This window comes from Temnothorax curvispinosus, unplaced genomic scaffold (genome assembly GCF_003070985.1).
Source record: "Temnothorax curvispinosus isolate PA1 unplaced genomic scaffold, ASM307098v1 QBEX01008203.1, whole genome shotgun sequence".
Classification (NCBI taxonomy): Eukaryota; Metazoa; Arthropoda; class Insecta; order Hymenoptera; family Formicidae; genus Temnothorax; species Temnothorax curvispinosus.
The window spans coordinates 242,327-258,807 of NW_020217983.1; the positions used below are offsets into that span (position 1 = coordinate 242,327).

The 16,481-nt window shown below is 36.9% G+C and overlaps 1 protein-coding gene across 1 annotated transcript in view; it reads left to right on the forward strand.

Annotated features, from left to right (window-relative positions):
• LOC112457744 (probable cationic amino acid transporter) overlaps window positions 1-16,481 on the forward strand; it is a 56,980-nt gene that overhangs the window by 31,612 nt on the left and 8,887 nt on the right. The window contains exon 2 of the mRNA XM_025020959.1: window positions 15,564-15,717. Coding sequence (XP_024876727.1) covers window positions 15,568-15,717 — 150 coding nt within the window. The 5' untranslated portion in view covers window positions 15,564-15,567. The remainder of the gene's footprint in view (window positions 1-15,563; window positions 15,718-16,481) is intronic.

Sequence of the window (16,481 nt, forward strand, 5' to 3'; positions counted from 1 at the left end):
ATATCACAATCATTTGAACGATTACTCATTCTCCTACTGTTACTCGAACTCGATTAAAATATCGCACGGTAAGATCGTCGTATTATAATGCAGACGCGATGCACTCTTCACGACGGATTATGCAAACAACGAACAGCCGGGATAATCGTCGAACGAGTGAATGGGAAGGTACTCGGCGTATTAAAGGGAATAAATTATTCAGGGGATATGCGCGGGCGAGGTTGAAAGTAAATTTTACTTGCCTCTCGCTGATAATGGATTTTCAAGATACTCGGAATTTTACCCAAGAGTCACCGAGAGAGAAACCCGGCACGTGCGACACGTCGCGTCGCGCTGACAAGTCACGAAATCCGTATCGCTTGGAATGAATGCGCGAAATTTCCCAGCAGAGATGCAAACTATGCCAGTGGAAAACCTTCGCGACCCGATGTTTGAAAAATACATGGATTTTGGTAAATTTAAATGTGTACAACAGTCAGACGTTTCTCTGCGCTCGTACGACAGAATGTATATAAACTTTACTGTTTAAAAAAATAATAATTACATTTTTATTGCATTAATATATTTCAGTGCAATTCTGTTTATATTCCCTCTTTTACATACAAATGCGTTTCAATTCCGTACGTCACTATTTTTAAAATATATTTATCGTTGAATAAAAATGCGCATGTGAAAACCTCTATTCTCCGTCGTCCCGAAAGTATCCTCATTTCCTGCGCATATAGCGTTTAGCGAAAATATTACGCCAGTAAAATAAAAATCTTACGAGAATTTCGACCACTCAGTTTGCATGAAAACTTTATTTCTCGCGTTCCATTAAGTAACATATGAAAATAGTTTTCAATAATGCAAGCGCGATTTTATTTTGAAGCAACAGTAAGCAAAAATGCGTCGCGAAATCGTTCGATCGCCGCATAATCGCGCCTTAACATGACAGAACGCAATTAACCCTTTGTATGTTACTCGTAATATTTCACAGTGGAACATCAACCGTCTCTTTACGTCACTTCTTTCGTGTTAAGTCTTGTCATCGCGCTGCGGGATGCCATACAATTGCGAAATGCAAATGTATCATTCTCCATCGACTTCTCGTTAACGAAACTTAGATCGCGCGCCTGTCATTTTTATCTTCATCTCCTTTCATTATTTATCATATCTATTTTTATTTCATGATGGAATATAAACATATTTAAAATTATTAAATAAATGTTGCCCGAATATACGATTATATTTTATATTATACAAAATGATTTTGAAATCAGTCGTTGTGTCACGTTGTCACGTTGAGTATGGCAGAGTACGGTTCTCTCATTCTCTGTAGCAGTTTGTTCTCTGTTCTCTGTTGTCGAGATAAAAAGCTACGATCATGTGTGCGATCACTGCGACCATTTGTAGGTCTCTATTTATAATTGCAAAAAACACTGAAAAAAACTGTCCGCTGAATGCAAAAGATTAAACATCGATCTACTGGGCATCAGCGAGATGAGATGGAACGGACAGGGAGAGGTTAAAACATCAACGGGGGACCTAGTGCTCTACTCAGGCATGCCCAACGAAAATGATCCGCATATTACAGGTGTAGAAATATACAATACTTAAGTAAGAGATTGGCTCCATCGTTGATAAATTGAAAACCAGTGTCGGAACGGGTCATATTTGTAAGACTAAAGGCCAAACACCGTAACATCTTTCTAATAAATGTTTATGCACCTACTGAAGATGCTGATACCGAAGCCAAGGACAACTTTTACGACACACTAGAGGCCTTATTAAGAAATGTAAGCAAATCTGATCTCGTTATATTAATGGGCGACTTGAATGCCCGTGTCGGAGACGAAAATGCGGACTATCGGGAGATAGTTGGCAAGCACGGCCTTGGCCCTCGAAACGACAACGATAAGCGTCTTCTGGAGCTATGTCTTTTTCACAAATTGGTTGTGGGAGGCACGATTTTCCCCCATAAAAATTTACACAAAATCACCTGGAAAGGGCGAGACTCAGCGAATGTCCAACTCTCGCAAATTGATCATATATGCCTGAGCAAGAACTGGAGACATATACTGCTTGATGTGAGAAATAAAAGGAGTGCGACAATCGAGAGCGATCACTATTTGATGATAGCTGAAATGAGAATCAACTTGAGGAAAGTGTACAAGCCAAAACGACCAACCAGAGCAAGATATGAAACAGTGAAGTTAAAAGTTGACGAAACCAAATACAGCTACCAAGAAATAGTAGTGGAAAAGGTTGCCGCCGCTCAAGTAGACAAGTTGGTAGGCGCCGATAATAAATAAAAGGCGCTGAGGGATAGCATTAAGGAGGCTGCTGGTGAAACAATGGGAGTCGTTCGTAAACCAAGACAGGAATGGTTATCCTCTGATTTCTGGGGTTTGGTCAACGAACGCAATAAAGTTAGCATACAGTTGCTTCAAGCAAGTGATCCCACCAGAAAGCTCGTTTTGCCCTGCATATGCGCCCTACTATTTGATAGCAGTACTATGTCGTCGGCGTAGTCTAAATCCTCTAGGTGTTGGTTTACCCTCCACGGGATGCCTCGCCTCTTTTCGCAGGTAGCAGACATGATTGAATTCAGGACCAAGACAAACAATAGCGGCGACAATAGGCAGCCCTGCAAAATAAACGATCTAAATTTAGAAGCCAATAGACGAGGACTCAGAATAAATATCAGCAAAACCAAATGTATGGGGGTTAATCATAGCAGTAATCTCGCATTTGCGATAGAAAGGCAACAGATCGAAGAAGTGAATAGTTTTGGTGACTTTACAGAAGCAGATGTAAAAAAATAGATTGAGTTTAAAAAAAAATTAGAAACACAACATATAACATTAGAACAATTCCATAATTTTTTGAAGTCAGCATCAAACGTAATCCAGTCGCGCATCCCAACACGTATCCGATAAATATAGAAAAGAAATTCGGCAAACGTGATTAGAAGTCAACACTGGCCAAAATGCAAAGAACTTTCACCAACATCAAGAAAGAAGTTGATTAGCTGACAACTATTCGTTTACTTGGATGGAGTTGACCCCAAATGGCGGAACACAGGAGGACGTCGTCGAAGAAAACATCTGCTAGTGTTTCAAATTGCTCACTGATGAGCCCCTTATGCAATATCCTAGACATAGATGGGGAATATTCGGTTTTAAATTTTTTATTAAGCGGTTTGATAGATCACGGCATACTTTCTTTGTAAACTTTTTGGATTTTTGTTTAGTTTTCTGAAAAATGTTCCAATTTGTATTAAAAAATCTGAATCTTAAAATTTTCATAGAAATTCTGATTAATAATATAAAAAATTCTAAGGCATTTTTCCACACAAAGGGAATCCAGATAATATTAATAATAAGTAAAATTCTTTTTATTAGTTACCATATAAAATTGTTGCTATTGCGCATGGGCGAGAAACTCAGTCCGTTCGACATTTAATAAATATCGTTCGCCGCGAATGTTGTTTCAATGATTGTTTTGACTTTGTCCGGATCACGAAAGCAGAGAAAACTCGAGGATGTCGAAAGAGCATTGTACAAATCAATTGATATATTAATTCATTTTTAAAGTAATTATTGTATTATAAAAATCGCAAAATGGTATAAAACTTTTATATTCAGTTTAATCCAATCTCCCTGTTCACGAACTGTGTTACACTTAATATCAGATGCCATATTTCAATTTTTAAAATAATAATTAAGATATATATATATATATATAAAATAATAATATAAATATAAGTAAAATTATAATATAAAAAACTGTACATAGTTTCTTCGATATTTGTGGATTTGATAGCGAATAAATCACAGAAAAAAGTTTGACTACATCAAATAAATGTTCTGTAGCAGCACATTAGACGCCAAAATTGTTCGCATAATGCAATTTTGTCGATAGATTATAGTGTTTGAGTCTATGTTATTTTTAAGATTTTATTACGGTTTATAATTTAAGCATAGTGTATAATTACTCGTCGTTTTTCTCCATTTCTTCTTCCTGTTGTCCAAGTAGCGGTATGCTTGTTCGTGTTGTACTTGTACTTGGCTCATTTAAATTCAAATTGCTGTCTCTCACTGACAATGAGCTTGGCGGCAGGTCACAGCGTGCAGATCTGTGTATATACGACAGCTTTGATTAATTAAGTAAAAAAAGCGATAGAGTAAGTATAAGTATTTATTTGCATGCGCTTTTTATATATTTGTCAATGAATACTCACTTACAACGTTGTCCCGACAAGTGTTGTTTTAATTTTGTTGTATCGTTGCGATGTTTTATTTTGCAGTTGCATCTTCTGCACGTCGCAACTTCGCCTTCTCTAAGAAAGTGGCTCCATATGTTTCTTCTTTCGACCGCAATTCTATAAATAAAATTACATTTATCAGGTGATCAATTATCAATCAAATGTCTTATTAAAACGTGCACGTCTCATTTAAAAATTATTAATGTTTTGAAATAATTGTATGTCGCTGTTTGTTTTTGTAATTTTCTAATACATTGTCTAATACGTTGGTTTTGAATGTTTGTCTAGATCTGTTATGTTATATATGTCCATAAGTAGTATTTTAACTCTTGTTTTGGACCGATTAGAGAAAACTTTTTTACATTGACCATACGTTACGCAATTGTCAATCATGTATATGCTTCACATATTTATTAATATTTTATTTAAACGTTTTTGGTTAAATATACATATACTTACTTACAACCTCGCGACTTTTTAAGTTATGAATATCTTCAAAATGTGCAATGGTCGTATTGCACGTTTTACATGTTGCTTTGGGGCCTTTTACCTTAAAAAGGTCCCATATGTTCGATTTTTCTTTCATGGCCATAACTGAACCGTTTCACCGCTTGATACTAAATGAGATAAAGCTTACAAAATTGGTCATAGAAGGTCGAGAAGGTAAATATGTTTTTCCTTCCCACACCAAAACAAAATTTAATAAATATAATTGGGAATTCCACCCGCGGGCGGGCAGCACGAGTCGGGTGAGTCGCGCGAAAATTGACAAAAGTATAGATCGCGATCTGCCAACGTTCCGCGCGAGTCATCAAACGCGAATTTGAATTTACCGACGGTAACATATTATACGTAATATTGACTTATTGACTAATACAACTATTAATGCGAGGGAATTAACTTATTAACTAATATGTACAATGATATCAATGTATTCGTGCGCATCAAGTAAGTCGGGCGACAGTAATTAGCTGGCGCATCAAGTGGACATACAATTAAAGAAAGAAAAATTAAAGAAAAATTCTACGGGAATTTTTGCAATATCTTCATTCCGAGGAAAACGTGACACCCTTAGTTCAGCACTGTTAAGAACGGATAATTGCAATAACACAGCTTGACGGCAGATGCCATGATCCGCGAACATCAACGCTCCAGCTTCTATGACGAAGTCCGAAGATTCTTCGTCTCGTACAACTGCAGCCGTCAAACCAGCTGGAAAGGTGAAAAGATAAAAGTGTGTTAAATAATCTGTTATCATCTTCAGCTACAGTTGACGCCTTTCCAGGCGTGTAAACCGCTCTGGGCGAGAGATCGGTTACACATTTAAGAAATTGCGACTTGGCGGTACTACTGGGATCACCGACGATGCAGACATTGATATCTCCTCTCAGCGACGAGGAGGCTCCGTGGTTTTCGCTACACCGCCAAAGAACATCAGTGTGACCCCCTTTTTAATTTCATCGTTGTCGTGAATGTAGTTTAAAGCTTTATATAAATTGTCAATAAACTTTATAAGCTTTAAATTACATGTAGTTTCTAAATAGAAATAACGGTTTTTTTTTTACGAAGGTCAGCAGAGCGCGACAACAACTAATTTTCTTACTCAGATGTAGACGATGTGACTTATCGCCACCACACATCTCGCACTTATGTTTTAGCATCGCATTCAGGAACCGTAATGTGAAACACAGGTTTAATAATTACAACATACGCTACCAAAAGACCGTATTGTGTCTTGAAATCAGGGATCTAAACCATCACTTAAAATATTTGAACTCTGAAATTAATCACGTACAGGAGCGGCTCGCTGTTCGCTTACCGGCACAATTTCTGGATGAGTTTTATGATGTTAATAGATGTAAAATCATTAAACATGAGAACACAGTTAAAAGTAACTCTATCAATAAGTTTAACAGATTATTTAATAAGCACAACCCGTACGGCTCTTTTTTCAAAAACGACAGAACCAAATGGTCTATTAACATCAGCAATAAAGCCATTCCCGACAATGTACTGCGATTTCTTAGCCTTGGTGATAAATTCGGCCTACCGGTTGTTCACTCGGTGAACGCGGTTGACATGATTAAAAATTTCGAGGTCAATAGTCGTAGAATTCCACCTAATGTTATCAACACGTAATTCCATCGCAAATTCCTTACATGCCTTTCTAAATATGCCCGAACACATTAATTATATAGATCAATATTCTAAAGGAGTTTAAGACATGTAAGAGATATTTAAGGAACAACGATGTTTTTGTCACTAAGGCGGACAAAGGTCAGGTTACAGTTCTTATGGATAGAGGCGATTATACTAATCGAATGATTGACCTCCTCAATGACGAAACTACTTATAAAAAACTGGACAAGGATCCGATAAGTTAACCACTAAACTTAATAAGCTTGTAAAGTCTTGGCATAGCAATGACATCGTTGATGATCCTACGTTTTATAAATTAAGATGCACAAACGGTAACCTTCCACGATGTTACGGGCTACCAAAAATTCGCAAGACTGGGTTTCCCCTACGCATAATCGTCTCGGCTATAGGGAACCCGCTTTACAACGTGGCTAGCTACCTACATTCTACACGAATCCGTGCGCCGACCTAATTCGTACATTAAAGATAGCTGGTCATTCGCGAGACAGATAAAGAATCTGACAATTAATAATGACCAGATCTTAGTTTCACTCGACGTCACGGCCCTTTACACTAATATCCCGAAAAAATTAGTCTTCAAGGCTATAGAAAATAGATGGGGCGAGATCTCGGTGAACACTAAATTCAGCTTAAAACAGTTCTTATACGCTATCGATCTAGTCCTGAAATCCACTAAGTTTCTCCTTTAATGGTCAAGTATACAAGCAAATTTTTGGTAGTCCGATGGGCTCCCCTCTCTCCCCAATCCTCGCGGACATCGTCATGGACGACTTGGAAACTCATTGTTTAAATTCACTCGACTTCGTCATTGCGATTTTTTATCGTTACGTGGACGATATCTTCGCTGTCGTACCCCGAGACAAGTTAATCAACATACTCGATGTTTTTAACGATTACCACCCTCGCCTTAAATTTACTAACTAATTGGTACCGGAAACCCACTTTCTCTGGCAGGTACATCAACTTTTTTTCAAGCCACCCGTTTAAATATAAGATTAACACTATAAATTGCCTCACTGATCATGCCGTATTGCTTTCCGATAAACGTTTCCATCGAAATAATCTTGAGACAGTAAAAACTATTCTACTTAACAATTCCTTCCCTGCCAACCTAATCAGTAGACAAATCAACACCAGACTTAAACAACTCCGTCACCGTGGCGGCAATGATGACAAAGTACGCACTGACACTTTCGATGCTCGAAGATACCTAGCCATACCGTTCGTTAAGGTTCTCAGCGAGAATATACGGTTCGCGTTAAATAGAGTGGGCCTCGATACAGTATATATCATCCCGAAGAAGCTCGATGTATTAATATAAAAAGGAATGGATACACTCGATAAGAACCATGAAACCGAGCTCGTATATGTATAGGATAAACTGGGTAATTGCGATGCGTCTTATATCAAACAGACAAAAAGACATCTGCAAACGCGTATTAATGAGCACCAAAACGACATCAGGAAGGATGACGGATGCCGTTCGGTGGTGAGCGAGCACCGCGTATCTTGTCGGCATAATTTTAAATGGTCTGAGGTAGACATACTTACATAAAGAAAAGAACGTTAGGAAGCGTGAAATAGCGGAGATGTTCTTCATAAAAAAACAAGCGAATACTATCAACTTGCAAAAGGATACCGAGAATCTAAATCCAATATACGACAAAGTCATCTCTTATATATAGTTCCGCAATGTTTATTCTTTTAACCTTATAACAATAAACATCTTGTAATTGCGACAGTCGCTTGCTTGCTCCCGACCGTTCGTTATCTCCCATTTGTGTGACTCCGTTTAACCGTTCGTTATGCAAGAAACCCGAAAAAAAAATAATTTTGACTAATCATATATAATTGTATATGATTATGTATAGAATCATAAATGAATATATATGGGTATATTTATGATCATGTATATTTACATCTTGCTCCTTGTATGATTATATATGGATCCATATGTGATTAGGTCTGACCATTCTTATGCTATGACTAATATATTCTAATTCGTATGAGTAGGTACAGATTCATATATGATTAGACCTAATCAAGCCTGACTCATACCAGACTGTATATGAATTCATATATGACTATATTTAAATCTATGTATGATTCTATTTAATCATGACTGGCTATATATATGAACTTGCACCTGACTATATGTAAATTTATATATAACTAGATATATATCTATATATAATTGTGCGTATTTAGATCAGATCATTTATATGCTGATATGACTAATATATTCTAATTCGTATGAGTAGGTACAGATTCATATATGATTAGACCTTATCAAGCCTGACTCATACCTGACTGTATATGAATTCATGTATGACTATATGATATATATATCAAAACCTTCGTATGTAAGCAAATGACGTTCAATATTATTGAATTCTATATTTGTTACGTATTTACCTAAGAGCTCATAGCTTTTTGATCTCATATTCCATTGTACATTACATTATTAGCATTACATTCCCGTTCAATGGCACGGACTTTTCAAAATTAGTACTCCTTGAGCAATAACTAGATTATTGACAATTTCTTGACCCAAGTGTTTATTACCATGCACACATTTTGCAATAAATCCGATATAATTCTCGAAGGAAAAGCTGACGTCGCCCATAATGGATTCCATCTTTCGGCGCATAATGTCAAATGTATAAGTTGATGAGTATTACACATTAATTCTCTCTGTCACTGTACAGTTTTTCAAATTGTTTTACAAATAATTTAAGTAAAATATCTGATTGTTTAAGATCAAACTGTGTAATTTGATTTTGAAGTAAATTAAACAATGCTATAACTAATATCATCCAGTGCTGAAAATATTCATTAGGCAAGTGATCAATAAGAGCTATAAGAGAATAAAATAACAAAAAATTGTAATTTTTGGATGCATTATAAAATTGATAATATGTTAAAGGTCTTGGTAATCGACAAAATGATTGAAGTGGTCGTATATTTGTGATAAAATTATCAATATCTTTACTCTTTCTTTAATATTCCAAGGACCTTTTTTATCAAACCACAATTTAATAAGTTGTTTTACTATCCCAAGAAGAACCGAGTGCATGAACCCAGGTAAAACACATGTTCCAATATCAATCAGCGGCATACAAAACAATCTACTACTACGGAAAAAAATAATTTTTAATCCAATTATTTGTTACATTTTTGTAGAATTAAATTATATTGGAATAAGTTATTGGATCCGCCAGTGCGTAGATAAAAATAATAATCGAGATTAAGCGACCCAACTGGCCAATTTCTATTAATTCGTCTCACAACGTTTCGACCCCGATTGGGTCCTTCTCAAGTAAGATTATACATAATTACGCAACAATAAATCATGCGTCGCAAGACGTTGCACCCAAACCACATCATGCGAACGCCACGATGTTAAGTGCGTCAAAAGAATAAAATAACAAGTTTCTGAGAGCCGCCACGCAAATTCCGAAGAAAAAAGGACTGTCCATTTTCTCCACTGGCTCGATTCCGTGCCATATTCAAAGTCACAATGAGCCATATTCAAAGTCACTAGAGAAGGACCCAATCGGGGTCGAAACGTTGTGAGACGAATAAATAGCAATTGGCCAGTTGGGTCGCTTAATCTCGATTATTATTTTTAAATTATATTGTTAGAAAACTATACAGTATCTATGTCTGACACCTTCCGTACATCTGCTAACAATAAGTGTAACATATGTAGTACAATACGAAACGTCTTTATTAATTAACGTTGTAGCACAGTACGTAAGGTGACTAACTCAAGATCCTAGGGGTTCCAGGTTCAAATCCAGCGGTGGTCAGCAAATTTTCCAAGTACAATATAAATTTAATTAATTAAGCTTGCACATAATAAAGATTTTCGGCAATAAAATAATGTTTAACGAGAAAAATAAATTTTATATTTTTATATTTTAATGGTCAAATATGAATAGATATGACCGTCTATATGTATGATTTTGTATGAGCATGCATGGTCAGACCTGGTCAATTTTCGGATCTGATCATATAAACAATAATGTATGATCATATATAATTAGTCAAAATTATTTTTTCTCGGGAATTCACATCAAAGTGCTCTACAATACCGTACATGTAATTATATGTTACTTTATACTTTTATACTTTTTTATTTGTTAATGACGACTAATAGAAGTGTTTTTATTTAGCTTTTGACATATGACTTTTTCGATCAAAATTCTCGTATCTCTAAGATGTTCACGTGAGAGCGATAGTTCCATGCCAGTTTATAGGTAGGATATTTGATTGTCTATGTCATACTATTGTTAGAATTTTAACTAATTCCGACGTTACCGAATTTTTTGTTACAAGACACTTGAGAAGGACCCAAACCCCCCCGGTCGAAACATTGTGATTAAGCGTCACTGTCACTCGCCATTTGCGTCGATTCAATAAAGATTCCTGTTTTGAATTATTATTGGCGGATTAATCTTCATTTTTTATTTATATACAAAAAGCGATTCGAAAATAAGTTCATAATATAAAACATTTATTTTCACATAATTACTTCTACTACATATAAAATTAAAATCTCTATATTAAAATCTACAAATTAGTAATTATTATCTGGAGTATCAAATCATTTCAAGATTTTTTTAGGATTATACATATATTTTGAATTAATCTCAACCATATTTGTAATACGCAAAATATAAAAAACTTGTGACACTACGTAATTATTATAATGTTTATTAACATCATCCTCAGTTCTTAGTGAGCTCTCAAGACGGAAAGGTCGCGATAGTGTAGATAGACGTCTGGCAATTCGTAACTGGTTTATTTCCACAAACACTACTGTTTAGAAAATTACCATGGAATTATTAAAATTGAGGATTTAATTAATGTAAATGCGTCAGTTTGGTCAAACAATACTGCTTATTAAATTTCAATGACAAAGAAAAAAAGTTTTTAATTTATTATACACCACTGACCTTAACGATGGTGCTTTGGACTAAATATGGATTTTTTGAGACCATCACAAGGAATTATGGACACGACAACACACGTCTGAAGTCATGGATCAACATAAGGAACAGAATTTGCAGATTGAGCCAACAGCTCACTTTCTTAATTCGTTGTAGGAAATATGATGTATTACCGTCGCACATTTATAATACAAAGTTCAACATCTTTTTCCACGGCAGTAGGGCTATACGCAAGCTAGATAATCTCAAAAGACGGAGCCAGGCAGGTAAATATGGTAAATATGGTAAATATGGAAATCGGTGATTGCCATTATCTTTTGAAACTCTTAAGATCCAGAATTATAAACATTGAAAAACTGTTATTCAGAAATTTACCTGAGAATTTGGTTATTGATTTTTTCGAGTCAAACAATAACAAGGTCATGAAATATAATAACACTTTAAAGTTAAGTTAATCACCAAATTCAATTGGATAATGAGAAAGCGAAACATCTCGGTAGACCCTTTTTCGAAGATTGATAAATCGAGGTGGTTAGTTAACATAGTAATAAACAAATACCGGATTCGGTTTCGAGTTTTCTTAGCCTGAGTGATAAATTCGCGCTACCAATCAATCAATTCGACAATAGAGACCGCGCAAATTCAGTTTTAGAAGTGATAAAAAACTTCGAAGTAAATGTTCACAAATTTCCGGATAGCGCAGTTAATAGCGTTCAAGGCTCGTTGACAGATTCGTTGCATAGATTTTTAGTAGATCAAAATCATGTTGACAGGGTCGACCGCTACATTTTAAATAAGTATGCCAAATGCAAAAAATTTTTGCGAGATAACCAGGATGTCTTTGTCACGAGAGCTGACAAGGGTCAAGTTACGGTCATTATGGACAGAGATGAATATCTCGAGAAAATGACTGAATTGCTTAATGACCAGTTCATTTACAAAAAACTAAAGAAAGATCCTATCAAACAAATTTCATCGAAACTTAATGAACTTGTCAGATCTTGGAGGGACGGAGGCATCATCGAGGACGTAGTTTACCGGCGCTTAAATTGTACGAACGGCAATCTCCCACGCTGTTACGGGCTGCCAAAGATCCACAAGAATGGTTTCCCGCTACGGATCATCGTTTCGGCTCTGGGAAGCCCACTATATAACGTAGCTTCTTTTCTCCACAAACATTTACAACGTTCCATCCGCACCCCCGAGTCTCATATCAAGGATAGTTGGTCCTTCGTGAAAGAAATCAATGACAGAGAGATCAAGGCCTTAAAGCAATAGAGAAACGTTGGCAGGACATTTCCAAGATCACAAAGCTCAGTTTACCGCAATTTTTGCATGCTATTGAGCTGGTACTGAGATCTACCAGTTTCAGTTTCAACGGAAACACATACGAACAGATCTTTGGCAGCCCGATGGGATCTCCTCTATCACCAGTATTGGCCGACATTGTAATGGAGGATCTGGAGACTCACTGTCTTGCCTCGCTCGATTTTTGTTTGTCGTTTTACCGCAGATATGTCGATGATGTCATTGCCATAATACCTAAAGACAAAATTGGGGATGTTCTTGCAGTTTTCAATAACTATCATCCGCGTCTAAAATTCACACATGAAATAGAAGTTAACGAGGCTATCCCCTTTCTAGATGTCCTAATTATCATAAACAATAACAGACTTTTGACTAATTGGCACAGAAAACCTACGGTTTCGGGCCGTTATGTCAATTATTTTTCCAATCATCCACTGAGGTACAAAAATAACACGATCACAAGCCTGGTTGACCACGCAATTTTACTTTTGGATAAACAATTTCATAATTCTAACATTAAAACTGTAAAGGACATCCTTATAAATAACTGCTTCCCTGAAAATTTTATCGACAAGCAAATTAACAAGAGACTAAAAGAGCTAAACTATCGCAAGAACATCATCAACTCGAGTAATGTCAGCAGTACTTTCGATGCCCGGAGACATATAGCGTTTCCTTATGTTAAGGGTTTAAGCGAGAATATTCGCCGTACTGTGAATCGATGTGGCTTGGAGGTCCTTCACACAATTTCCAAAAAACTTGACTCAATTATAAGACGTGGCAAGGACAAACTGGACAGCATGAAGGAAACAGGTGTAGTGTATAAAATTGACTGCAACGATTGTAATGCGTCCTACATAGGACAAACATTAAGACACTTGGAAACTCGTGTGAAGGAGCATCTGAGTGACATTAAGAAAGATGAAAGCAGGCGCTCCGTAGTCAGCAAACACCGATTGATGCATGGGCACGATTTCAAATGGTCCACTGCCGAAGTTTTGCATAGGGAGAAAAATGTGAGAAAGAGAGAGATAGCGGAGATGTTTTATATCAAAAAACATAACAATACGATCAATCTCCAAAAAGACACCGAGAATCTTAATCCGCTATATGACCGAATTATAAGTGCTACATAACATTTCTCTCTTTGTTTTTCTTCTGCGACCCACTCTTGTATTTTGTATATTTAAGTAGTTCGATGCCGTCCTCTGACTCGGAATGACTGCTCTCACATGTCTCCGTTCCGATTACTTTTGAACCCTGTGCTACATCGCATTGTTAATTCAGGATGGATCGAGGCTCCTTCATTTTAATAATTAGACAACATCGAAATCTGACAAACTGATAAACTGCAAGAAATTCACGTGCGACTAATATGAGATAGGTATATATTTTCCGTTCCTACGGCCTTTGTTCCTCGTTGCGATATATTATTATGTAACATGACTTCTTGCCACCATAACTTCCTATTTAAATTTAAAAGTTTTCGAGATCAGATAGTCGGACGTGTTACGGACCATTTACGGAAAACATTATTAGATATGCATGGTCACGAGGAAAAGAGGAGTAGAAGAAGTTGCAGATAGTAGCAGTTGCAGCCCTATAAAAAATGCCTGCCAAATGTTAATGTTGCTTGGAATACAAGAACACTGTTGGTTGGAGACGTCTTCAAGGGAAGGTTATAACGATCGTTATACATACGAAGAAGTTTTCGAAAGGCATTTTTTTAGAACAAAGTGCCAGGTTTAGTACTCTGGATAAGGACACAAAACAAGTGTCGAAACGTCGAGGATTTAATTAATGTGAATGCGTCAGTTTGGTCAAACAATACTGCTTATTAGTAATTATTATTGGATTGCAATTATTATACGATATCATATATTACCTTACATAATTTGTAAATGTAATAATAAAATATGGGTACATCGTGTCGCAATTTGTTATCGTACTGCTCTTCGATTTTCAGCGAACGTCAGCTTTAAAAGAAACGACAATACGGTACGACGGTATACGTGCGGCAAACACCGATAGGTTTAAAAATATCGGCCGGGCGAAATCCTGTCTGTGTATGGGAAATTGCAATTCGCAAGATACGCGAGAGAAGAATAATATCGCAACTTCGTTCCGTCGTGTAACGCGATCTCCTCCGACGCGATATCACGCGCGCAAGTTTTTAATTAAGAACGAGGGCAAAACGAAAGCACGCTCGTGCCGCTGTTTATTGCACGACTATCACGCCGAGACAATCGCGATAAAGCGAAAGCTCGTCCGCATTCTTCGACCACTTATTATTAAGAGGGTGGCATCACAATTTTCTCTGTTAGAACGGTAAAGAACAAGTCACTTTTGCGTCTTTCTTCTTAAATGGAATTTCCTTTTATTTAATCTTTGATTGCAAAGAAGAGCTTTGCGTTGGTACAACATTTCTGAACCTTTCGATCAGCGAGACCACACAATAATCAATCTTTTAAAATCAATCCCTTCCTTCTTTCCTTCCTTCGTATTTATTTTCCTTAACAAGGGGATGCGTTTAGATCCTTTCCGCACACGATACGCTATTACGTGATTGCTTTACGGAAGGACCTTTTTCCGTTTCCATCGGACGTGCGCATCGTGAAGAATCGCCACAAGAGTCACGACGGACTCGGAGATCATACAATGCTGAGACTCGGACTCGGCAGAAATCCGACCGCGGCCGTAGATCGTCCGATTCTATTATATTACCCGACCCCTTCGCCGATACGTTTTCTGCATAATATTTTATTTCACATGCCTATACCATGCCGACGAATGTTTGTGGAAAACATCGATCAAAAGCACTTATTGCAAGAACTGCTCTCTTTCCCTTCCGGGTGCGTGAGTGAATAACCCGTTCGCTCTTAATTTTGCAGAAAAATGAAGCTCGACCTCCAGCTGGACCGGGAGAAGGGCCTCGAGCTCTTCGGCAAGCTGATACGTACAAAGAACATCGAAAGTCTGCAGGGTGACCAGCCCAAAACCGGTCCCGAGCCACTTCATCCAGCCGACTCCAAGCAGAAATTACAGGTAAATAATGATAACAGTATAATCATTAGATATAAATTTAATCTTAGATATAACATTTTGGGGTCCATTAAATGTCAATTAAACTTTCAAACGTTATATTTTAAAATATAAAATTGAAACCGTGTCGATAGAATTTGGCTCTTTATGTCTTTACTATAGTGGCTAGATGTTTTGTTTCCGCCAATTGCTTGCCGGAATTGTTACACGAATAAGCAAAGGAAATCAAGGAGATTATTATAATGAGAGAGGTAACTAACAACGAGAGTAAATTAATGAGCGTTTAACAGCGCGCGTTGCTCCTAATCATCAATTAAAGCCAACTTTTAGAGCGGCGAAAATAAAGTTACTGATGGGGACTCATGAGGAAACTTCCGTTAACTGTTGCGTTAATAAAATTATAATTCTCGCAAATGCTGACAATATCGCGCAGTTATAAAAATAATTTCACACGATTATATAAACGACGGAGGCATCGTCCTGCTTGTTTCAAATTTGCCCTAATAAGCTAAAACGCTCCCTCCTCCTTTCGTCAGCAAAGACGGCGTCCATTAGGGAACACGAAGTTTTGCGAATGACGAAGTCGAGTGTATAAGAAGTAAATGCGCGTGGTACACGAAAAGCTGTCGCCGGGAAATTTGTCGTCTGCGCGGACGAGCTGATGGTGACCTGTAATTTCTCAAAGAGACATGGGTCCTCCGTGTATGTATATTTTATGTGTGTGTGCGTGGTATATATATATATATATATATATATATATATATATA